The following is a 25317-nucleotide window of genomic DNA, read 5'->3' on the forward strand; positions in this document are numbered from 1 at the left end:
TTATCCTTTCTAAAACTATTATTAATAATTCTTACCTACTACCATGCCCATATCGGGTGGCATTTGCATGTATGACTGACTCGAGATTCTACCATTCGTCTGTCGAAAAACTCCAAGAATTTCCTCAGAGCGATAAGAAAAGTATTATCCCTTTAGCCTTGTGCTGTCGTCCGTGCCATTATCTTCGTCTGTTGACCCGGCGACTTGTTGTTAGAGCAAAATCACTCAGCTTTTACACCGATTGCTTCGTCTTGTTCGTAACTGGATAGTAACACTGAAATTTGTTTGATTAAACCGTTTTGCGTAATTTTCATAAAACAGATGATATTCTATTTTTTATTTTGCCATGCATATATTTCTACACATCACATCAAATTGACAGTACATTGGAAATACATGACGATTAAATCGGTCAGTACATTATGGCACAAATTCAGTTCGTTGATATTCAGTGTGTGCGTTTCGCATGATAAGACTTATCCTAAACGGTAAATTTTTTCTTAAGCTTAACAAAATATGAATAAGAGTTCTTAAATTCTATATCGGGCTCTCGCTTTTTACGAGAACATTACAATTTTATATTCGGATCTGGTCATCTAGTATAATGATCAATATGCGTAGAAACTCCCCATGTTGTATGGCACGAACTTGTCTGCTAGCTTACATGCAGAGAGGCCGGATTTGTCTCGGTTTGCCATGTTCCACCTCGGAGAGCATATAATGCTACAAAGAACACCAAATTGGAAAGGAAAAAAGTGAACTAAAACTCTTTCTATCGGTTAGGAATACTTACTAGCCAAAATAATGCACCCAGCAAAGTAGCCTTCACCATGACATCCAGATCCATCGGGAAGGTGATGCTGAAGCTATGGCATGCGTCATACTTTTTGGATAACTTACCAATCTCCGTGCCATCCATTCCGAAGATCTGTGGCGAGATTATATCCCATATTTAGTGTGGTGCTACAGAACCGACTGCGGTCCCAACATCACTTACATGAAATATGACATCCCCAGTCAGCTTACAGGTGCCAAATGGGGTGGTGTGGCGGACCATCAGTACCGTCTGACCGTGCTGGTTCTTAATGTTAAACTCGGGATGAAACAGAGTCTTCCTCTGCTCGATAGTGCCGATCACCGTACCGGACGTTAATAATACCTCAACCTTATGCAAGTCACACGTGCAGCAACAATTGCTGCAGTCGGAATCACGTTGGATGAGCAGCACTTCGTTCTGGAAGATGTCCTGTACTCTGATATCGAGTTGACGACCAGGTCCGCACCAATACCGAGCACATGAACTGGATTTTTCCTCCGCGCAGTAAACTACACCGCCGAGTGAGCTCTTGATCATATATTTGTTTACGACCATGTCGGAACGTCTCTTCTCGATGGTTTCAAGGTTTACAACAAGCTTACCAGCTCCATATAGGTTTTCCAAGCCTGAAGGACAGTGGGGTATGGATCCAGCTGTAATTAGAAGACGAAAATCTTCCTTTAGAATAACAGCTTTTCATCGAAACAAATCTCTTTGCTGAATTAGTTGAATTTCAGCATACCCATATTTGGGTTTAAAAATTATAGTTTGGGTTTCTATTATGCTACACAGTTCACTATTGTTTGTAGCTAAATCGTGCTAAATTAAGCATCGACATAGCCGAACTTCTGGACATTCAGGGCGGTACTGAACGGAGGAGCAAACAAATCAACTGTGTTTATCTGTTGAAAACAACCGACAACTATTGTATATAATACTTTCTGAGTTATATTTCCCTACCCAGTTGCGTTTGCGTGCCCGGCTGCGTAGTGATCGGCAAACTCATACCGTCCGTCTGTAGAAAGAATCCAGGAATGATGAGTTTTTACTAAGACAAGAGGTTATTTTTTTAGAGAAAGGGGAAAAGCAGCTTACCACGGGCGCCGATTGCGGAACCGGAGAGGTCGGTTGCGCCAGTGGATCCCCTTCGATCGAAGGATCTTGGTGAATGCCTCCTGGTGGGAGCTTGTTTTCTTCGAGGCTTACTTCTTTGGGGCTCGTCGACATGCTGGTAGCTTCCTAACGTTAACTGATCTGAAAGGGCATGATCAAAGAGAAGACGCGATGATAATTTGACACCAATCAGTCGGCGGTCGATGCTTAAAGGTGGAGTGTTTGTGAATAACAGTAATGAAACAATAAAAAACAATTATGTGAAGTGAAACAAGGGCAAAGGATCAATTGGTTGATCATACCTTGTCAAATGTGCTTTAAAATAAAGCAAAGCTTCTTACTTCTTATAGAAAATCAGAATAACGCAACACAACTTCTTACAAATCAAGTTATTACTATTCAACGATTAACAAAGAACAAACCGAAGAAAACGATGTGTTATTTGGGTTGAAAACATAACTGAATTTATGCATTTTAAAAAAATCGTTACTTCCATCAACATTTGCGGGTAGATATTCAAGCCTGATTTAACAAGATTGTGTCTGAATACCAATTGAGGGTCAACTCCACGGTTAATGGAGTTATTTACAGTACTTTTGACCATAGTCAACTCGTTCTGACAGTCAAACGCTGTATCTTTTAGTGGCATGTGTTGTTTACGATGCATGTTTGCCGCCTTGCACATTCAAACGGCGATGTGCTGCACTTCGGTGGATCGGGTTGCAATTACGGGTGGTGTTCGATGGTGAATTATCCTACATTGCATTCCGTTCGTCTTACACTAATCCCTTCAACTATCAACATATGTGTACTTTAAACGTTGGATAATACTTTCAAGAAAGTAAGTGAGAAAAGTGTTGCTGATAAACCAAAAAATCAGTAGCCAGAGTGGTTTAGTAATGATAAAACGAGGACGGTGTTGAAATTTGATACAAACCCGTTATCGTGGCTTTCATTCAGAAAAAATAATAATATTTATTAAATTTTGTTAGAATTGGAAATATTACAGAAACATTCGCGGATCTGACGTCCTGTAAAATATCGTACGAAAAAGCACTGACACCAGCCATACATGCGTATTGCGCATGTGTGTTGCATGTATTTCAACGACTGTCATTTTCAGGAGAAGTGTTTAATTTTATTTCATAGCAGTGAAATATTGCATCCATCTTCTAGCAACGTTTTAGGGGTAAAGTTCCAATTTCGGCCCACTTACAGGAGGCTCCCCACGAAAGAAATCGTTGCACTCATTGTATCGCCCATATAACGATAAACTTGGTATGGTAATGTAGAGTAGCTATCTAAGCATGCACTAGAATGCATTCTAAAGTGCTAAAATGATGTTTCCACTGAAAAATTAGCAATTCCCGAACACGCTTTTTGTCGCTTTTTTGGCCCGCTTTGTTTCTATTTTGGCCCATCTGTGTACCAGTTTTGACCCACTTAAAAAGAGCTCATTTTATGTTTTTAATTGATTTAAATGTTTTCTAGTTTTTTTTAGAAGCAGCTTTTTATTTTACCATTTTTAAATAGGTGACGAATAGGTGTTTTCAATAAATTTGGTATTTAACTAGAATAAATCGATATTACCACTATAAAAAAGGTTGGGCGGATTTTAATTTGCAATCAGTGTGATAATTGATCTGATTTCTAGTGGCCAACATGACATGCATGGGCCAAAAGTCCTGCACTACCCCTACATGTTAATTCCACGACAACAAGTTACGTTGAAAGTGGTCCGATACTCGCTATGAGTCGTGATGTTTATAGTATTAATAATTTTATTGGTTTTAACCGTGCCACTGTTATTGTAAAAGACTTGCTAATACAATGTTGGCGTAATATCTAAGCCGGCAATTCATTTGGCCGATACAACTGGTGAATTGTAGATACTAATAACAATAATAATAAACTAGCCCCATGCGATCACCTACCTGTTGCCCTGAATATTTTATCTATTGTTATTTGCAAGAATCTCGATACGAATACGAACAACAGATTGTATCTTTAAAGTTGACCTGAATAGAGAAGCTTGGGAAATCTTTCAAAAATCCACTAAGAGTGGAACTTATCCACCAGTCAACGAAAAACGAAACTCACATGCTCCTACAGCGGTTAATAGCACTCTTGCTGAATGAAAATTCCCTGATTAAACACTGACCAAACGTAGGACTGGACATACTACCTTTCCCAACTGACATCAAAGGCACAACTGAAACGGCCGAACTAGCGCTTTTCCTAAACCCCTGGTCACAGCTTTGCGCAACCGCATGCGGTTGCGTTTTTTCCCATGGGAGAGATAGGAGCTGTCATGGGCTGTCACCGCAGACGCAAGACCTTGCGGTTTCTGTACTAAAAAATCAAACGAGTTTGATTCTTGCCGCAGACTTTTGCGTTTTGATAAGTCAACAGTAAATTCAATGTTTGCTCTGACCACTTTGATTTCCATCACTCCATTTCTGCCTTCCGCTCTTTCCTTGCAGCACATGCACTTCCCTCCTAGAAGTTTTCCTTCCTTTATCCCCTCACCTCATTCACGCTCTGGCTGACTAGACATATCGAACCTGGCACCTTCCTGGCCACCTCCAATCTGCCTACGTCAATGTAGTTAAGTTTTATTATACTTTTGTTAATCTTAAGCGGCATTTGCATAGCCCTAGAGGCAAGCAATAAGTTGAACAAATAAACAAATAAACAAACAAATATTGTTCCTAGTAGACTTTAATGAGATTGTATGCTCATATAAGTGGTATATTCAAACAATAAAGTATTATTTTTGGCGAAAAGCTGTGCTCGTTTGACAGATCAAAAACGCAACCGCATGCGGTTGCGGAAAGCTGTGACCACAGGTTAACTCTCTGGTAGATGGCGTCAGGCCAGCACACAAACCCAATCGGGACTGTGAACACACTACCACCAATCAATGGACCTGGCAACCCAAGCACAGCACCCAAGATCCATTAAAAGATAGGTCGGGTCAAAGCTATTTTTTGGTCCGCCATTGTTGTGACAGTTAGATTCAAGTAGTATAAAGATGATCTTCGCAAAAATCTCTTAACACGTTGAATGCCAAGTGTTTAATACACTGCGTCCCAAAATGATAGCCTCACCCAGGTTTTTTCATTCATATGGTATTTTAATCTAAAAGAAATGTGTTTTAGTTCTAATTTATTAGAAAAATATTTTTTTATAACATTTTGGTCAAAAATTTAAAAAATTGAGTGTTCAACAATGATAGCCTAACTTCAAAAATCATACAAATTAACAAAGCAAACTTTTTCCTAGCCACGTCACCAGTTGCCAAAAGAAATTTATATGTTCTTTTCTTTTAATTTGTAATTTAATTTGAACATTCGAAGCGAAAAATAACTATAGGAACGAGAAAAAAGTCAAATTGATACTTATCGCTTCAATGGCAAGTCGAATCGTGAGATTGGTGTGCTAATACACCTTTTACCACTGTTTAGCGCGATGGCCAAGGCGTTTAGTGACACCGTCCAAAACATTACTACGATCGCCGTTTAGCAACTCCATCCAAAGCATTAAGAAGATGACAGACCCTTCTAAGATAATGGGAGCACCCTTTGCGCGTTGCCCGCACCTATTAGACCGTTCGCCGCACCTTTTAGCGGCAGTTATTTTTCCGAGCCTTTTGTGAGCGCTTTTGTTCAAAGAGTCGATTGTAGAGGTGGATGCTTCATTTCGTGGTTTGAATTTTCCGTTACGTATCAATATTTTCGAATATTTTTTGTTTAGCTGGAAAGTTCTTTAAAATGTCTTGGGAAATTCTTTCTGAAAATTGTAAATGAAAATATTAATTTCCATAAAGAGCTTTAATATTTATTTTCATAAAGATCGCCTTTTCAAAAACATTCTTATTTACATTTGTACATTGTGTTTGGTGCATATTTACTCCCTAATTGCTTCCTTTCTGAGGCTTTTTGTGTTATATGACCACATATTGCACACATAGCCTGCTCAATCAGATGGAGTAATTAACGAAGCTGCTCCTGCGATGGCGTTCATCAGCTCCGCTTCGTTCTGAGGATTGGACCGTCGAGTAATTTGCTTCCACTGACAAATTCTCAATCGGGTTGAGGAATGGCGAGTACGGACGAAGGAATAACAGCTCATGTCCGCCTTGCTCTACGGCATTCTGCACGGCTTCACCCTTGTGGAATCTTACGTTGTCCATAATGATCACACTGTGGTTCACGTTGTGACTGCTCAGCTTTTCGTTCAGCTCTTCGATGAATTCGAGAAACAATTCTCGATTGAAGGCTCTTGTTTTCGAAAGTCTAACTCGCCTAATTTGGGTGTAAATACAGCGTCTCTTTAGGAAAAAGTGTCATTCAATTGCAGTATTCCATTGATGATGAAGCAAATTACTCGACGGTTCAATCCACAGAACGAAGCGGAGCTGATGATGGCGCAGGGGCAGCTTCGTTAATTACTCCATCTGATTGTGCAGACTATATGTGCAATATGTGGTCATATATCACAAAACGCCTCAGAAAGGAAGCAATTAGGGAGTAAATATGCACCAAACCCAATGTACAAATGTAAATAAGAATGTTTTTGAAAAGGCGACCTTTATGAAAATAAATATTAAAGCTCATTATGGAAATTAATATTTTCATTTACAATTTTCAGAAAGAATTTCCCAAGACATTTTAAAGAACTTTCCAGCTAAACAAAAAATATTCGAAAATATTGATACGTAACGGAAAATTCAAACCACAAAATGAAGCGTCCACCTCTACAATCGACTCTTTGAACAAAAGCGCTCACAAAAGGCTCGGAAAAATGACTGCCGCTAAAAGGTGCGGCGAACGGTCTAATAGGTGCGGTCAACGCGCAAAGGGTGCTCCCATTATCTTAGAAGGGACTGTCATCTTCTTAATGCTTTGGATGGAGTTGCTAAACGGCGCTCGCGCTGTCTTAATAGCTCCGGCGATCGTAGTAATGTTTTGGACGGTGTCACTAAACGCCTTGGCCATCTCGCTAAACAGTGGTAAAAGGTGTAAATAGATCCACAAATGTCATTAACGATTTTGTAAAAGATCCCAGCTTTTATGGGCTTTAGAAGTCTCCTAGTCGTCTTCAAAAACTTTCCTCGCGTGATAAATGGAGAATTTTTTAAGTTGCTTTCAATTCTGCCAAAAGTTGCGCAGGACAAAAAACGATTTGTATATAATATTGTAAGAGAGTCCATGAAGAAAATTTCTGCCCTCAAACTACACCAAAAAGTCGCTAGATTGTAGTTGCTACAGAACATATGACATGGAAGAATGTGTGGACAAACGTTAGTTGTCCGTTTGCAGTCTTGTTCAGATTTTAAATTATTATTTTATGTTAGGTGGATTATATTGATGAAAAAAAGTTCAATATTACACCTTTTACCACTGTTTAGCGCGATGGCCAAGGCCTGTAGTGACACCGTCCAAAACATTAATACGATCGCCGGAGCTATTAAGACAGCGCGAGCGCCGTTTAGCGACTCCGTCCAAACCGTAACGAAGATGGCAGACCCTTCTAAGATAATGGGAGCACCCTTTGCGCGTTGCCCGCACCTATTAGACCGTTCGCCGCACCTTTTAGCGGCAGTCATTTTTCCGAGCCTTTTGTGAGCGCTTTTGTTCAAAGAGTCGATTGTAGAGGTGGACGCTTCATTTTGTGGTTTGAATTTTCCGTTACGTATCAATATTTTCGAATATTTTTTGTTTAGCTGGAAAGTTCTTTAAAATGTCTCGGAAAATTTTTTCTATAAATTGGAAATGAAAATATTAATTTCCATAAAGAGCTTTAATATTTATTTTCATAAAGGGCGCCTTTTCAAAAACATTCTTATTTACATTTGTATTGTGTTTGGTGCATATTTACTCCACAATTGCTTCCTTTCTGATTCTTTTTGTGATATATGACCACATATTGCACATATAGCCTGCACAATCAGATGGAGTAATTAACGAAGCTGCTCCTGCGATGGCGTTCATCAGCTCCGCTTCGTTCTGTGGATTGGACCGTCGAGTAATTTGCTTCCACTGACTGAACAAATTCTCAATCGGGTTGAGGAATGGCGGGTACGGAGAAAGGAATAACAGCTCATGTCCGCCTTGCTCTACGGCATTCTGCACGGCTTCACTCTTGTGAAATCTTACGTTGTCCATAATGCTCACACTGTGGTTCACGTTGTGGCTGCTCAGCTTTTCGTTCAGTTCTTCGATGAATTCGAGAAACAATTCTCGATTGAAGGCTCTTGTTTTCATCGAGTAATGAATGATACTATTACGGTTCATAGCGCAGGCTATCGAGATGTTTCTTGATCTCAAGTGAGGCACTACTTTCCTTTAGGAAAAAGTGTCATTCAAGTGAGTATTCGATTGATGTTGAAGCAAATTACTCGACGGTCCAATCCACAGAACGAAGCGGAGCTGATGAACGCCATCGCAGGAGCAGCTTCGTTAATTACTCCATCTGATTGTGCAGGCTATATGTGCAATATGTGGTCATATATCACAAAATGCCTCAGAAAGGAAGCAATTGTGGAGTAAATATGCACCAAACACAATACAAATGTAAATAAGAATGTTTTTGAAACGACGCCCTTTATGAAAATAAATATTAAAGCTCATTATGGAAATTAATATTTTCATTTCCAATTTATAGAAAAAATTTCCCGAGACATTTTAAAGAACTTTCCAGCTAAACAAAAAATATTCGAAAATATTGATACGTAACGGAAAATTCAAACCACAAAATGAAGCGTCCACCTCTACAATCGACTCTTTGAACAAAAGCGCTCACAAAAGGCTCGGAAAAATGACTGCCGCTAAAAGGTGCGGCGAACGGTCTAATAGGTGCGGGCAACGCGCAAAGGGTGCTCCCATTATCTTAGAAGGGTCTGCCATCTTCGTTACGGTTTGGACGGAGTCGCTAAACGGCGCTCGCGCTGTCTTAATAGCTCCGGCGATCGTATTAATGTTTTGGACGGTGTCACTATAGGCCTTGGCCATCGCGCTAAACAGTGGTAAAAGGTGTAACACGTTGACTGCCAAGCGTTTTTAGCACCCTTTTTTAGAACAATTTTTTTAAATAAAATTTGCTTAAAACATTTATTAAACCAACGATTTTTGAAGGCTAAGCAAAAACTTAGCTTCTCAAAGAATTGACATAAAATATTACTATAATTTTTATGTTGCAGTTTCGTTTATTTATGGATAAAAAACTTGTTAGAACTTTTTAGAACTATCACCCACTTTTGGGTGATCCCACGCATTTTTTAGTACAGTATTTTTAATTAATTTTTTTTTATAATATTTGTTAATGTAAACCGATTGTTTTCGAAGGCCAAGCAAAAACTTAGCTTCCCAAATAACTTATTTTTAATATAACTATGATTCTTGTTGCTGCACCAACGATGTGCTCAACGGAAAAGACTCAAAAACAAAATAAAAACGGCCAGTTTGAACCCGAACGGAACTGCACCATAAAACCCAAGAACCTTATAGCGCTGCCCCCTTGAGTCGAACCACAACATAGGAAAAAACCCACCATAAACTGTAACATCTCAGTACCCGGTATGATCGTTGGTCCAAATAAAACCTTTCGAAAAGGACACGACGTACCGGAAACGAGATGCCTAGAATAATAGATAACAAACGCATAGGACAATTTCGCATCAGTTTAGGGTAGATCAGAAACAATAATTATCGATCGGCGCCACGAAACGAACCCGACATGTAAATTCTCGTTACCTCTCGCGATCCGGAACCCAAATAAACAAGAAAGCAGGCAAAGGGCACGGCGCGCCGGTAACAGAATGTTTTAGGCGATACAACGCATAAAAAAGTGGGTAGAATATTCAGGGAAAAACCGATCGGTAAAAAACCCAAAAAAGGATCACCGATCCTTTTCACCACGCACATACATTTAAGTAATCCGAACTTTGTACATACACAAATACCATGAAGAAATTCTGGTATATAAACAGAAACAAATCATAGAATAAATCAGTGTTAAGTTGAAACTCAGACGATTCACTTCGTAGGTTATTTTGACCGCTACACTCGCTGGTATTCTGCCACTGAAAGAAAGTTCGAAACGATCAACTCTCCCCATCTGTTGCATAGGCCTCCGTCATAAGCTTGAGGCAACTAGCTTGATGGTAATAGAGAGTCAGAGACTTCGACAATTTTGTCCCGGCAGATATCAGTAATCCTTCCCCCTACTTTTCTTTAAAAACCGTTACCACGCGGGATAGCAAGCTAGGAGGTCTACCTTCGCGGGGCCTGTTTGCTAGAACGCGCCGTAACATTGGTGGCTCCAGAGAGGATCATTCACGAAATTTTCCTCAAAACGATTAGATTCTTGCTTGGGTAACCCGGACCAAGAAGAATAACATCAGCAAAAAACTCCGTCGAACATAAAAAGAGTGAAGCTAAGGCATCGGGAAAAAACCCAGTAGCTTGACTACGCCGTTACAAAAGCCACTCAAGTAAAATGTCGGTAGACCCCAAGATGGCACGACGATCAACGAAGTATTTTGTGGATAATAAGAACGGGAATTGTCGGCTTTGCGACAAACCCGATTCAACCAATACGCACATGGTCCAGTGCGACGAGTGCGACCGTTGGTTTCATTTGACTTGCGCAAAGTTAACGAAGTTGCCTACAGCAGAAGAAGAATTTATGTGCATCAAGTGCAACGCCGACCGAGCCAAAGCGGTACCCTTACCACAAGATGAAGCAGGACCGTCCAAAGAAACTAAACCTAAACCCGCTGAACCGCCAATTACCACAATAGCCGACCTGGTAGCAGCATTGAACGTTGGTAATACGGTCACCACCAACCACTTGCTTCGAATGTCGCTCAACGACCTGCCCCATTTCGATGGCAATCCGAGAGATTGGCCGGCATTTGACAAGGCCTTCAAGGAAACCATAGAGGCAGCTGGATTCAACGACTTAGAAAATATGAATCGACTACAGAAATGCCTGAAAGGGGACGCCCTGAGAAACGTCAAGGCTCTTTTCTTCGATCCGGGGAATGTCAACATCATAATCGAACGCTTAAGAACTCTCTTTGGTAGATCAGAGCAAGTCTATCAAGAACTCTTAAGAGAAGTTCAAAGGAAGGCGGATCCGAACCGGATACCAGACTTGAGCCTCGCACTGGAGAATCTAGTGGCCAACATACAAACACTTAACAAACCATCCTACCTTAGCGACCACCGGCTCATCAACGAGCTGGCCAGCAAATTGCCACAAGACAAGCAGCTCCAGTGGCTTAGAAGGACGGACGAACTAGAAACACAGGGAGAGATGCCGACACTACTACACTTTAGCGCCTGGCTGGCAAACATCGCAAGTAACCTTCGTCGACTACCCAAGGCAGTCGAAAAAAGACCATTGAATTTGCACGAATCAACAAAGCCAGAAAGGAAAGCATGTACAAAACAAGAACGCAGCATTAAACAGAAAAAGGAACGAAAAACATGCTCAAACTGCAACGGTGGTCACAACATTCTAAATTGTGACCAATTTAAATGCAAGACACCTTCAGAAAGATATGAAATAATAAAAAGAGAGAAACTCTGCTCAGGCTGTCTCCGATCCAACGGGCACGACGAAGAAACCTGTTGGTACGCCAGGGAATGCGGCATCAACGGATGTACCGAGAAACATCACCGTATGATACACCTCACGACCGTGCAGAATGTACCAACAAACTACCACGACATCAGCCAGAGTCCAACAAACGTATACGTTGGCGTTCATGTTGAAGTAGAACCAGAGCTTCAGAGAAAACAACCTACGTTCAAAAGGCGAGAAAGTGAAAAGTCAGAGAAGACCGCTATGCCTCAAGAAATCATTATGAGTAAAAACTTCAGAAAAAGGGAAGCATGCAACGCAACAGCAGAACGTCTCCAAGAGAATCAAACTAAGGACGACCCACGTATTAATGAAAAGAAAAAGAAACAAAAAGATTATGAAAGTCATGCAACACGATTCGAGGACTTCATCAAAACATCTGTCTCGAGATTCAAAATGGATAGTGCCGAAATGTTAGATGCAATGGACAAGTTCTTGCTCACTTATCGAACTACGCCGAATCGACCACATGAATTCTCATCGGTAGCAGACAACCAGATAAAGAGCATACAGCATTCACCGCAGGCTATCCCATCAAGTATAGCATCTAGCAGAGCTTCAGTATGTACAACTAGGCACAATGTTCAGCGAAAAGACTTTTCGACTGCGCAACTCAACAATCTGCACTGCGCAGCCCAACTGAAGGATGAACCCGCCAACGCCACAAGACAACCAAGCAGTGGAGACAAATGCAAGACGACCATCAAATGTCTTGATGAACCATCCAGCAACGTATCAATTATCAAAACACACGTCGCTCCGGGTGGACAAGTACAATCGGTGGAGGTTAAAACAGCCAGCACCACCCTCAAAAGCCCAGCCGTCGAAGTAGCAGTTGTGGATTTAGAACAAAAAGAGCACATACTTCTACACTCTATACCTACCCCGACACCTCTGTGTGAAGAATCGTCAGCCAAGAAGAAAGTAGAACGAATCGCACCATGCAACTGGGCCCAAAAATTGCTCCTGACACTACTAGTACTCAGCGTCGGGATCACGGCAGCCGTCAACATCAAGCCGGCGAACGAAGGCGGAATCCTGTTTAATCATCTAGGCAGCTGTTTAGTTCAACGAGGAATTATACAAAGACGCATCCCTTTGGACATCTCGCCCAGAATCGACATAGGCCACATACACCAACTCCGCTTCGATCTGCGATCAGTGTACTCAAAATTCGCCAGCAAGAACCAACTACCGGACGACACACTGAAGGAGGCCGTCGCGATGGTAAGTGTACAAAGCAGAGCTGCAGAAAGAGAAATACGCTTTACATCGCGAGTAAAAAGAGTCGGAGGCATCCTAGGGTTTCTAAAAGATTTGTTGGTAGGTGGAAATGACGTGGAAAAAGAAATTGATGAAATGCAATCGGCAGAAGAAATCAAATACAAAAGAATATTAAGCACTATCACAACGGTGAATGAAAAATCTAAAGAATTAGAACAGAAATTCAAAGACAAAAGCGATAATTTGTTATCAAACATAATGCAAGCTAATTCAGAACAACAAGATATCTCCACAAAGTTACACATTGTAGAGTTAATCTTGCTAGCTCATCAAGTAATCGATAATATTTCTGAAAAATACAGGATGCTTAGAACCAGTCCAATTCAAGAAGAAGAACTAAAAAGACTATACAACCAAATAGAGAAAGAATTACCAGAAACCGTTCGGATAATTCGAACACATCCTTCATTCTCCATTGAAGAAAGAGAGCAATCACTGGCTATCATATTAAAGACAATTTTGGTGGAAACGATTCCCTTCGAGGTATTCCAAGCCTATCCCGTTCCAGACAGGGCAAGCAATTCGATCATAGAGATAGAAAAAACGAAAATAGCAGTGAATGATAATTGGGATCATTTCTATCCAACCCACCTAAGCGAATTGAATCAAACTCATTTCATTGTAAACCATCCAATAATTGAAAGGCGTATAGATTGCCTAGCAGAAAAATTACTTTCCGTAAACGAGTCAACGCAGTGTACAACAAAAAAGTTAGAAACACCATATGCGAAATTAATTCATATGAAAGAGGCCAACTCCGTGCTTTACTACACGGACAACATTGAAAGCATTAGATTACATTGCGGTAATACGAATATAACACTTGACAACTATGCAGCAACTGTGGAATTGGATGATAATTGCATAATAGAAACCACTAATGAGACTGTAAAAGCCGATATGTCATTCAAGAAAACAACAAAAACCTACTTTAAGAAGCATAAAGAAATTCAAGAACCGGAAGTTGTCGAAAACACGGAAACAAAAGCCGTAATTGAAAACACGGAAATAAGTTTCACGATGCTCCACGTCACCGTGATCGGAATAATTGCAATAATCCTAGTTATAGTTAGCATCACGATAATAATGTACACGCAAAGAAAATGTACCGTTAGAAAAATAGAAGCGATTGAAGCAAAACAAGAAGAAAATGCAGAAACAGAAATGACCGAGTTCATTAACAAACCTCGATTCGGGCCAAAACTTAGAGGTAATTCACCGAGTTGAATTACGAGGGGGAGAATGTTGCTGCACCAACGAGGTGCTCAACGGAAAAGACTCAAAAACAAAATAAAAACGGCCAGTTTGAACCCGAACGGAACTGCACCATAAAACCCAAGAACCTTATAGCGCTGCCCCCTTGAGTCGAACCACAACATAGGAAAAAACCCACCATAAACTGTAACATCTCAGTACCCGGTATGATCGTTGGTCCAAATAAAACCTTTCGAAAAGGACACGACGTACCGGAAACGAGATGCCTAGAATAATAGATAACAAACGCATAGGACAATTTCGCATCAGTTTAGGGTAGATCAGAAACAATAATTATCGATCGGCGCCACGAAACGAACCCGACATGTAAATTCTCGTTACCTCTCGCGATCCGGAACCCAAATAAACAAGAAAGCAGGCAAAGGGCACGGCGCGCCGGTAACAGAATGTTTTAGGCGATACAACGCATAAAAAAGTGGGTAGAATATTCAGGGAAAAACCGATCGGTAAAAAACCCAAAAAAGGATCACCGATCCTTTTCACCACGCACATACATTTAAGTAATCCGAACTTTGTACATACACAAATACCATGAAGAAATTCTGGTATATAAACAGAAACAAATCATAGAATAAATCAGTGTTAAGTTGAAACTCAGACGATTCACTTCGTAGGTTATTTTGACCGCTACACTCGCTGGTATTCTGCCACTGAAAGAAAGTTCGAAACGATCAACTCTCCCCATCTGTTGCATAGGCCTCCGTCATAAGCTTGAGGCAACTAGCTTGATGGTAATAGAGAGTCAGAGACTTCGACAATTTTGTCCCGGCAGATATCAGTAATCCTTCCCCCTACTTTTCTTTAAAAACCGTTACCACGCGGGATAGCAAGCTAGGAGGTCTACCTTCGCGGGGCCTGTTTGCTAGAACGCGCCGTAACAATTCTTATGTTGCATTTTCGTTTATTTATGGGTGGAAAACTTTTTAGAACCAGTTACTGCTCTTACCCATATTTGGGTGACGCGGTACGGAACGTGTTAATTAAAATGTGTTTATAATATTTGTTGAATCGATTGTTTTCAAAGGGCAAGCAAAAACTTAGCTTCCCAAATAACTTATTTTTAATTGAACTATAATTTTTATGTTGCATTTGCATTTATTTATGGGTCAAAAACTATTTAGAACTAGTTACTGCTGTCACCCATATTTGGGTGACGCGGTACGGAACGTGCTAATGGACCGGATGGTTACATCCATTACTGGCGAGATTTGAGACGTTAGCACGATTTTTCTCTAGCTGCAATTTTGAAGGTGATTCCGTCATGATTTGGGCTGCGTTCAGTGGTCTTAGTAGAAGTGAATTGGCGGTTATACCAACACGTAAGTCAAGACAACGCCAGTGCATACATCGTGAGTCAGCATTATGCATGTCAGCATTCGTCGATCATCGCGACGCGGCCTCCGGATCATCGCGACGCGAACCACCACATTATGCTGCGTTGCAGCTTCCCATAGCGACGCGGACCACCCGCATTATGCAGAGTCGCAGTTTTGACAACAAGCAATGATACAGACCGTGAACCGATCACCAGTTGACCTGTGGTCACAGCTTTGCGCAACCCCATGCGTTTTTGATCTGTCAAACGAGCACAGCTTTTTGCCAAAAATAATACTTTAATGTTTGAATATACCTCTTGCCTGAATTACTCGACGGTCCAATCCACAGAACGAAGCGGAGCTGATGAACGCCATCGCAGGAGCAGCTTCGTTAATTACTCCATCTGATTGCCCAGGCTATATGTGCAATATGTGGTCATATATCACAAAATGCATCAGAAAGGAAGCAATTAGGGAGTAAATATGCACCAAACACAATGTACAAATGTAAATAAGAATGTTTTTGAAAAGGCGATCTTTATGAAAATAAATATTAAAGCTCTTTATGGAAATTAATATTTTCATTTACAATTTTCAGAAAGAATTTCCCAAGACATTTTAAAGAACTTTCCAGCTAAACAAAAAATATTCGAAAATATTGATACGTAACGGAAAATTCAAACCACGAAATGAAGCATCCACCTCTACAATCGACTCTTTGAACAAAAGCGCTCACAAAAGGCTCGGAAAAATGACTGCCGCTAAAAGGTGCGGCGAACGGTCTAATAGGTGCGGTCAACGCGCAAAGGGTGCTCCCATTATCTTAGAAGGGTCTGTCATCTTCTTAATGCTTTGGCTGGAGTCGCTAAACGACGCTTGCGTTATCTTAATCCGGCGATCGTATTAATGTTTTGGACGGTGTCACTAAACGCTTTGGCCATCGCGCTAAACAGTGGTAAAAGGTGTAAAACGCTCAAGAAGAACCTGTGATAGCTATCCTAGGGTGCAGTGTAGTTTTACTTTCATACTCTCATATTTTCAATTCACATGGTAATTATGTCGCGACACTTTTGTTATGAGTTTTGTGATGAATAGTGCAGTAGTAGTTGTTGTGAACTCCTTATCGGTGTATGCTTGCTCTCCACTTTCTTTTTTGGAAATTGCTACTGCCTCCTGGCACTAAATGACTGCTGAAACTTCTTTGTTGCATGGAATGAAGAGCATCAGTTGGAAACAACTTACGCTTTAGTTTACAACCAGAAAGGGCGAGGTCTCGTCTTGCCATATTTCCTCTCAAAATGCAAATAATGCTAAAAAATCGGAAATAAAAGGATATGAGTCATGGGAGTCGAACAATTTATCAACCTTTCAAAAAAACTTACTAGCAAAAATAATGAACCCAGTAAGGTAGCCTTAACTCTGACATCTAGATCCGTTGGGAAGGTGATGCTGAAGTATTTCTCTCCAACACACTTCTTGGTCAATTTACCGATCTCAGTGCCATCCATTCCAAACACCTGCGGCGTAATTATAGCTCGATTTTAGTTCGTCGCTCTAGAGCCCACTTAAATGCCAACTTCACTTACGAAATATATTACATCCGCAGTCAAAGAAAAGCGGCCAAACGGGGTTGTGTTGCGGACGGTCAGCACCGTCTGGCCATACTGATCCATTATGTTAAACTCGACATTCCAGAGCGTCTGCTTCTGCTGGATGGTGCCGATCATAGCACCGGACTGTAATGATACATCCACCTTCTGCAAGCTACGTGGGAAGCAGTAACATGCGCAGCATTTAAAATCGCGCTGGAAGTGTAGCACCTCATTGTGGAAGTTGTCCAGAACCTTGATGTCGAATGCCCGGAGGGGACCATGTAGCTGTCGAATAGTAACTTTGGCCTGTTCCTCCGCATAGTACACTAAGTTTCCGAGTGTGTTCTTTATGTTGTACTTGTTCATAAGCTCGTTGGGACTGATCCTCGTCAGCGGTGTTTCAAGGTGCACGACCAACCCAGCAGCTCCATACAGGTTTTCCAAACCTGGAGGACAATGGGGTATGACTTGTGGCACAGTCATTAATCCAGCTGCAAATAGAAGATGATAAATCGGTAGTACACCATATTTATACAAAAACAAACATATTCTACCTAAAGACTTTTCCCCTCACATCAGATCTTTTCAACTCGAGCTTCTGTCCCTAAAGTTTATCAAATTTGCCATCACTGTTGTATCTTCATTTTCTCTGCGAAATTGATATCTTATCGGTCGAATATTATTATTGTATAGTCAAACACTTTGTTAAGGAGCTACTTTTTAATTTCTGCAACAAGAGTAACCACAACATATAAAGTCCACAACTTGAAATATATTTTTGTTCCTAATCTAATCCGTGATTTATTTTTGCAATCCCTTTATTTTCTCGACAAAACTTGGAGAGGATAAAAAACCCATGTTATGTTTTACCGATTATTTAAGTCATCATTATGAATTGAAATTATTTCATGATGAACTGAAATGATATTATGTTGCGTTTATAAGCATTTGTTTCTATAATGACAGTAACCTATTCATTGACAAATGTTCACTGTACCAATACTACTAAAATCTCACGGTTCTGTAGTGGTAAATAATATGTGAATAATAATAAAGAACTGTTTTATTCAACAGTAAGTTCAGAATTAAAAACTTGGAGTGCATTTATACGAATTTCTCGCACTGCATGTGGAAATTATTGCTATTGACTTGTGAGAAATATTGTTAATCATACTTAGAAACTAGCTTGTCCATACCCGGTTGCATCTCCGTGCTTGGTTGTGTCGTAATCGGCGGACTCATTCCGATCGGCTTTAGAACGAATGCAGGAAAGAATTCATTATTTTAGAATTTTACTTGATTAAAGAAAACAGCTTACCGATGGCTGAAGTACCACATTCGGTTGCAATAGTGGATTGTTCGGTTCCTGTTCGACCGACGAATCTTGCTGATTGCCTACCGGTTGAGACGGATTTTCTTCGTGAACTATTTCATTCGGGCTAACCGACATGTTGGAAGATGTTCAATATCCTCTGATCTGAAGTTATACGAACAAAAGGTAAATGCGTAAGATAACACTATTCTGCCGTTGGTTTTCTTTGGCTTATTAGAGTACGGCTCATACAGTAATATCTCCAGAACACAATATGTTTTGTTTTTCTGCTACAAGGTATGAAAAATGAAAAGAAGCAGGTAAAAGAGTAAATCAGGCCCCGGCCGCCATGTTTTCCATCGTGGCTACACCTCTTGTGGACGTTTAAACTGAATGTATGCAATAGGTGGTACATAAATTCGTTAATTTCGATCAACGAGTATTTAAACTGTTGTGTGTACCGTTAATTTAGGCTGCCCAATTAACCTAGGGGTGCGGTATGCGGGGGCCCACGGGCCCCTCTTATTTCACAAATTTATAACAAACTCCCTTTTTTGGTAGACCTAGGTACGGGCGGGCGCGGCGCCATTTCAAACTCATTTCTTCAGTCCAACTCATTGGTTTATGATGTCCATCATGCTCAGTTTAACCGATTAATTCAAATCATTACAGCTTCTAACGGAAATTCAACGATTCAAATATTCAAACTGAATTGATGTGCCACCTATTGCATTACTTTCAGGCGCAACCGTGGAAAAAAAAAGTTGTCGATGTTAGGATGTGATGGGGAGGACGGGGGGTGGGGGGTAGCTTCATTTGGGATTTTACCGAAAATTCTTGTTCGCATGTCACTGATGATGCAGACATGCAAGGCATGCATGTTAGGTAGCCCAGAAGCACACGAGCCAACACTACTTATAGCTCATCCAAAGGTAATCGTTGACTCGAACGCAAATGCGAGACGATTGCAATTCACTTTTATTTTTCGTGTAGAGAGTTTAGACAAAATAATGCGCATAATTTTGCTCGGGTTCTTATTTCATTTGGAATGCCAATACGCCGTCACGATATTGAGTGGCTATTTCATGACGATCTTGATGCAAAGAGTTTAACACATTCAAGTGCAGGATAATATATGCCAAATCGCAAGTATCAGTGATTCATCTTACAGTTTGCTAAAACCCGTTCGTTCAGTTGCTTGCTAGTATGAAATAACCATCTACACCATTACATTCATAACCACTACACAACTATGACTCTTGGTGTGATGCAACGGAAACATACAGAGCTCTATTCCACATTGATTTGTTTTTAAAACTCGACTGCTACACCAGCCCTTTTCCGTTGCCGAACTGCCTCCAAATATCACATATCGGCACTACGCATTAGGATTACCTTCAAATTGTATTTCAATAATATCAAGTGAGGCTGCAACAAACAATAAATTGTTTTTCTTAAATCGTTAATTGGACGACACGATCATTTGGTTCATAAAAACACGTTGTACCACCGAACTTTTTGATTAACTGATGGTATCCATTACTTGCTTATTTTCTTGGCAAACGCAACCGTTTGTTGGATCCGAACAACCGAGTATATCTTCCAAATCAAGCAGTAAGCTTGCAATGCGCTGAACAAAGTCCGTCAAAACTCACTTCCCTTTTGGATGCAGCCCGTGACTCCTAAAATGAACCACCAATCCAAACTCTACGCCACAGACGCCCCACAGGTACACTGTACGCACTCTTGGTGAATGAAAATTCCCTGATGTTCGGACTGAGAAAAATCAAAACTGTATTTACCTACGTTACCGCGGACGTCAATGGCACAACTAAAACGGCGCAAAACTTGCCAGCTTATCGCGGCTCAATGGGTTGGCGACGTCCGGTAAGATCGTGACCGGGAGAACAGCACAAGTGCATCTTATCTTATTTAGAAATACAGTAGACTTTCGATTGTCCGCGATCATTCCAGAATTGTTTATTACATTTTTTCCGTCTATCACAAACTTATTCAATGACTCGGTTACGAAAAAAATTATACACAGAAAAAAGAAATTCGATCAACTGTGCCGGGTGTAAAATAGTTCATTTACATAATGTGGAAAATTGAGTTTTTTGTTTAAATAAACAAAAAAATAATTTCCTTTTCAAATATTAATTTGAACCAATTGGTGAATGGTTGTCCCATTTGATTGATTATCCACAAATTTGGCTTACCTTTGGTAACTGCGATACTCATTGCCGCGAATGGTCGGGAGTCTACTGTACAAACAATAGTGCAAGTGTATGCTTTCTGATCTTTACGATGTGTGTATATGCACGCCATTCGCGGTTCCTAGAAATGTTGGTACATTCAGATTGAGATTGTGAGACCATTCACAAATGATCAACCAGTTGGAATCGTAAGCTGTTTACACGCATACTTACGATACACACCGTGACGATCCACGCGAGCACGATCGTAATAAGTTTCAGTTTATTCAGCATATTAAATTTGCGCGATGCAGTTTTATGTCTATGTGTGTCCCTGCATGTGCATGAAGAAACAACCGATGCTGTATGAAAAATTATTCAATTATCTAGAACAGGGGTCGGCATACATTGCCTAAAAAGGGCCAGATGATTAAAAGGAAACTGAAATCGCGTGCCAGAGGCCTTAAACACTGACTTAATGCTTTCAAAGTAGTACCCTTTTTAATAGAGTATCATCTTTCTAAAAAGTACAGTTACTTAAAAAATGGTATAACGGGAGGGTTCTCGTTGAACAATGTTAATCTTCGTTTTTGGCAAGAAATAAGCGTGACATCGTGAACAAATCCGATAAATGTGTTTTTTTGTATGTATGTTGTCTAATTTTCTTATGGCCCGGATGAAATCAGTTGGCAGGCCGGATTTAGCCCGCGGGCCATACTTTGCTTCCTAAAAAAATAAATAAATATTACTTAGTTTAATACTTAACTAATAATACTCACCCAATACCATGTCCGTTTGTATGCACGGCTGAGTCGTGATCGGCAAGGTTTGGTAATGCACAGGAAAAGTCCATCAAACATCCCTTCACTTTCGATGGGTGCTTATTTTCTAACAGTGACACCCACAATTGTTACGAATAAGCCAAAATAATACTATTTACACTAAATACTAAAAATACTAACCAAAATCAGGACTGAATTCCTTTGCGCAACTGCCGGATATCAAAGGCACAACTAAAATAGCCCACAACTCACCGCGTATCGCGTCTCAAGGGGTTTTGATGATTATGATTTGCGTATAAACGTCACCCATCGATCTTATAGGGTGCCTAGGAAAATTCTTAGTGCACCAGCTTAAAATTATCAATATGGTCATAATGCTGCTGTTGAAAAAACAAAAAAGTAGCTGACATTTCCACGTGTTATACACACTGACTGCACGATCATGTAAGTTTCTACTGGTACTGTAAACGGATCCTGTTCATTGAATACCTGTAATCAAAGACGAATTTTGAATCGTAAATCATGTGTATGAATTAAATTGAACATCTTGTTCAGTCATAGCTGGCACAAATGATGCAAATAAACACGAAATACGAAACTTTACCATATGAAAGACCTTAATGATGAATGAGTTTTAATAGTTTAATTGATAATACGACAGGAAAAGTAACAAGTGAAGTCAATATGAAACTTATCTGTCAAAAATATGTACCTCTGTTTGCTTAAAAACATATTCAATGTTTATTTTCATATATTTTCAAACAGTACATCAATTTATCAGTATAATGGCATGACCATGATATTCAAATTAGTGGCATATTTAAGAGTAAATGGATATTCGATTTGAGTTTTTCCCATTACACTTGAAGACGCCTTCAAGTTCGGGCGTTACCGGGCAAGTTAGAAATAAAACCAAATACTAAAAAATTATCATGGCATCTACAACACCCTAAAAGATCATGTGGCTGGTTCTAAACCATCATAGTGGCTTAGGATAGGTAAAACTGCAGGAGATTAAGGTTTTAAAAGTAATGCACAATTAATAATCATAATGTAAATGTATGTTGCTGCACTTTCGATTTGAGCCACTTGTGTGTCCAGACAGTTTGTTTCCGATGGTCTCTTTGCGATGCTTTATTAATTGGAAAAATTCGTATGTGCTGCTTCTTAAGCTATCCTTAAACTTTTCTGATAGCTTACAGACATAGTGGGCGGGGTCTTTGCTTTTTATCGTACATCTCGAAGAACATGTAATGCTTTAATGGCAGAAACATAAGTATGTAAGAACTGTGGGTTAAACATTTCTCCTCCGATCGGTACCACTTACCAGCAAAAACAATGTTCCCAGCAAGGTAGCCTTAACCGTGACGTCCAGATCCATGGGGAAGGTGATGCTGAAGTATTTCTCTCCGACAAACTTCTTGGTCAACTTACCAATCTCTGTGCCATCCATGGAGAAAACCTGCAGATAAATTAGAGTCAGTTTTTAGTGCGATGCTCAACAACGCAATTAGATCCCAAGTTGACTTACATAAAATATGACATCCGCACTTTCGGAACAGCGGCCAAATGGGGTACAGTTTCGAACGACCAGCACCGTCTGTCCGTGTTGATCTTTAATGTCGAACACGGGATGCCATAGAGTCCACTTTTGCTCGATGGTGCCGAGCACCGTCCCGGAAGGTAATAATATCTCCACCTTCTGCAGGCAGCACGGGAAGCAGCAACATGGGCAACATACGAAATTGCGTCGGAAGTGCAGCACATTGTTCTGGCAGCTATCCGTCACCTTTATGTCGAATGCGCGAGTGGGTCCCTGGCAACACCGAGTACATCGACTGGCTTTCTCCTCCGCGCAGTAGACTACGTTGCCGAGTGTGTTCCAGATCTTGTACTTGTTCACTAACTCGGTGGAACTGACAAACTCCGGCGGTATTTCGAGGTTCATGACCAGCCTAGCTGCACCATACAGGTTTTCCAAGCCGGGTGGACAGTGGGGAATGGCTGTCGGTGTAGGCATCACACCAGCTAAATGTAGAAAACAAGAAGAAAATCATAAATTGGTTCTTAAAAATAAAACAAAAAGGATTTCTTCACGAATTGGACCTTCTTGAATTACTTCAACTTCTGTCCCATATCCCTATGAAGAGTGCTATTCAAATTATGCATTTCTACGATATGGCTTTTTGATAAACAATTAAATTATTGATGGTTGAGATAAAATCAAGATCCCTGAGCATCAGTGGTTTCGACACCATGAAAAAGTAGAACGCGAAAAATCAAATCTGAGGCAAACTTGTTAAGTTCGCTTTGTGACCCCCTAACTTACGACATAATGTGGAATTCACTTCACTTCACTTAGAAATTTTATCCGAATTTAGCTGGTTAGATTCATCTATATATTCTTGTTTTTTGGGTACAGAGATGGCACAAACAGGTCAATGAGAGTTATTCTTGGCTGCAGTCGGTATATTTATTTGCTGGTGATGCCGAATATCGGGCATTGTCAGTGGTCTCACCGGGTGGTTTACTAGACTATGGTTTTTGTCTATGTGAAATACTAACTGATTGTTTTAAGTAATTAGTCAATAGCTTGATAATATTGTTTTGGTTTTGAGATTTGTATTAGTTGTAAAATAAACTATGATAAATAAGGTTAATTGATTTCAGACTTGCGCACATAAATTGGATCTTCGAAACTGGATCATGAGACTGATTAAAAGAGAATGATAGTTGATTTCATATGGCATGCAACCTGTTTTCTGTGTCTTTACTGGCCGGTCTACTAGCGTTATCGCAAATTTGACCTTATTTTTCATGGCTTTCAATTATAAACACGAGAAAAGCCATGACTATTTTTTCATCACTCTCAATTCTACCTACGACCTAAAAATATATTCATGAATGCCAATCAATCGAAAAGGTTTGTTTGTTTTTTCACTACGGCTATGCACGCAATGTAAAATTGTTGTCTCATAAGGCAACAATTGATTGATTAATTATCAAAAGTATTATATACGTTACACGTTACACATCAAGTACGTTAACTAGTTGAGACCAAGTCACGAATATTGATAGATACTGGTTTGAGAAAAATATTATTTGTAATACTTACTATTTTGCATGTCCACCCCCGGTTGCATCCGAATGCCCGGTTGCGTCGTGATCGGTGGACTCATTTTTTATTCGGATAAGAAAAACAATTCTCCGAGATGGTGCACTGTTGTAGTAGTGGATATCTTGCCCGACAAAAAAATCTTGCTTATTGCCTCCCAGGTGTTTGCTTTTCTTCGGGGCTAGCCAACAAGGAGGTAGAATTTCTTATTTGGTTTCAGAACTGGTTGAAGAAAACGCTTTTGAAGTTGTAAGAATCGTAAAACCGGTTTACCGTTACTCTATTTCACGCAAAAGGATGTATTTCAGATTTAGCCACCTAAGAACCTCGGTACGCACCAATTCCATGTGGATGATAGGCAATGCACCGCGTAAAGCAAGCCGAAACGTTGAATATGAGGTACTCAAAGGTACTCAGTAGAAAAATAAGTGTACTTTTATCTGCTCTTATCTATTCTTATCTGCCCATATCAGCTTCTCCTGCCGAATTGGCTCAACCATACGCTTTGCTTGATACATAATGCAGCTCGAATAAAAGAATGTTGAACATCGTACAAATTTCAGGTTCGGTTCTAATGATAAATGGCTACACTTTCGGGAACACCCACAATGTCCTCTGGAAAATTAAACTTCCAATACCGGACGGGTAAAGTTAGCACTAAACACACGCTCGAAGAAGTTACAAACAAAAACTGAGGCTAGATTCGCTTGCTTGATGTGATCGGCGGACGTCGAAAAATCAACTAAAATAGCAAAAATGCTAGCTGTTATCCTTACCCTACCAAACGAGGCACCTGATAGCCACGAGGCTAACCAACCTCATGTACCTTCTTCCTCCACATAAAAAAATCTTCATACACACA

General features: G+C 40.2%; 4 protein-coding genes across 5 annotated transcripts in view; all 4 read right to left on the reverse strand.

The window, feature by feature from the left end:
- Window positions 1-15084, reverse strand: part of LOC131262128 (uncharacterized) — a 207733-nt gene extending 192649 nt beyond the window's left edge. Inside the window, exon 1 of the mRNA XM_058264055.1 lies at window positions 15074-15084. The gene's annotated coding sequence lies outside the window, so the exon portion shown is untranslated. The remainder of the gene's footprint in view (window positions 1-15073) is intronic.
- On the reverse strand, window positions 340-2044 carry LOC131264778 (phospholipid scramblase 1-like). Its single transcript, XM_058267046.1, has 5 exons — window positions 1913-2044; window positions 1778-1832; window positions 998-1443; window positions 794-928; window positions 340-723 (listed from the first exon to the last, which is right to left on the reverse strand). The coding sequence occupies exons 1-5, from the start codon at window positions 2042-2044 to the stop codon at window positions 661-663; spliced, it is 831 nt and encodes a 276-aa protein (XP_058123029.1). The 3' UTR covers window positions 340-660.
- A 151-nt stretch (window positions 15085-15235) lies between the features above and the next one.
- LOC131263840 (phospholipid scramblase 4-like) lies at window positions 15236-20277 on the reverse strand. Of its 2 annotated transcripts, none has more exons than XM_058266104.1 (6): window positions 20166-20277; window positions 18370-18528; window positions 18248-18302; window positions 17046-17542; window positions 16842-16976; window positions 15236-16769 (listed from the first exon to the last, which is right to left on the reverse strand). In XM_058266104.1, exons 2-6 carry the CDS (start codon window positions 18499-18501, stop codon window positions 16710-16712), a joined length of 879 nt encoding a protein of 292 aa, XP_058122087.1. In that variant the 5' UTR covers window positions 18502-18528; window positions 20166-20277; the 3' UTR covers window positions 15236-16709. The 2 variants fall into 2 exon arrangements, with proteins under 2 accessions (XP_058122087.1, XP_058122088.1); XM_058266105.1 differs by lacking the exon at window positions 20166-20277 and adding an exon at window positions 20019-20052.
- Window positions 20278-22536: 2259 nt separating this feature from the next.
- LOC131264779 (phospholipid scramblase 2-like) lies at window positions 22537-24519 on the reverse strand. Its single transcript, XM_058267047.1, has 4 exons — window positions 24456-24519; window positions 22872-23368; window positions 22668-22802; window positions 22537-22596 (listed from the first exon to the last, which is right to left on the reverse strand). Exons 1-4 carry the CDS (start codon window positions 24517-24519, stop codon window positions 22537-22539), a joined length of 756 nt encoding a protein of 251 aa, XP_058123030.1.
- Between the last annotated feature and the right edge of the window lie 798 nt (window positions 24520-25317).

This window comes from Anopheles coustani, chromosome 2, assembly GCF_943734705.1.
Source record: "Anopheles coustani chromosome 2, idAnoCousDA_361_x.2, whole genome shotgun sequence".
Lineage (NCBI taxonomy): Eukaryota > Metazoa > Arthropoda > Insecta > Diptera > Culicidae > Anopheles > Anopheles coustani.

Coding starts and splice junctions, on each gene's coding strand:
- LOC131263840 (XM_058266104.1), bottom strand. CDS start 18,501: ATGTCGGTTAGCCCGAATGAAATAGTTCACGAAGAAAATCCGTCTCAA. Junction 18,303..18,369: donor ATGTGGTACTTCAGCCATCG/GTAAGCTGTTTT, acceptor TTCGTTCTAAAG/CCGATCGGAATGAGTCCGCC. Junction 17,543..18,247: donor AAGCACGGAGATGCAACCGG/GTATGGACAAGC, acceptor TTCTATTTGCAG/CTGGATTAATGACTGTGCCA.
- LOC131264779 (XM_058267047.1), bottom strand. CDS start 24,519: ATGAGTCCACCGATCACGACGCAACCGGGCATTCGGATGCAACCGGGG. Junction 23,369..24,455: donor GGGGGTGGACATGCAAAATA/GTAAGTATTACA, acceptor TTCTACATTTAG/CTGGTGTGATGCCTACACCG. Junction 22,803..22,871: donor GTGCGGATGTCATATTTTAT/GTAAGTCAACTT, acceptor ATTTATCTGCAG/GTTTTCTCCATGGATGGCAC.
- LOC131264778 (XM_058267046.1), bottom strand. CDS start 2,044: ATGTCGACGAGCCCCAAAGAAGTAAGCCTCGAAGAAAACAAGCTCCCA. Junction 1,833..1,912: donor TTCCGCAATCGGCGCCCGTG/GTAAGCTGCTTT, acceptor TTCTTTCTACAG/ACGGACGGTATGAGTTTGCC. Junction 1,444..1,777: donor GGGCACGCAAACGCAACTGG/GTAGGGAAATAT, acceptor ACTGTCCTTCAG/GCTTGGAAAACCTATATGGA.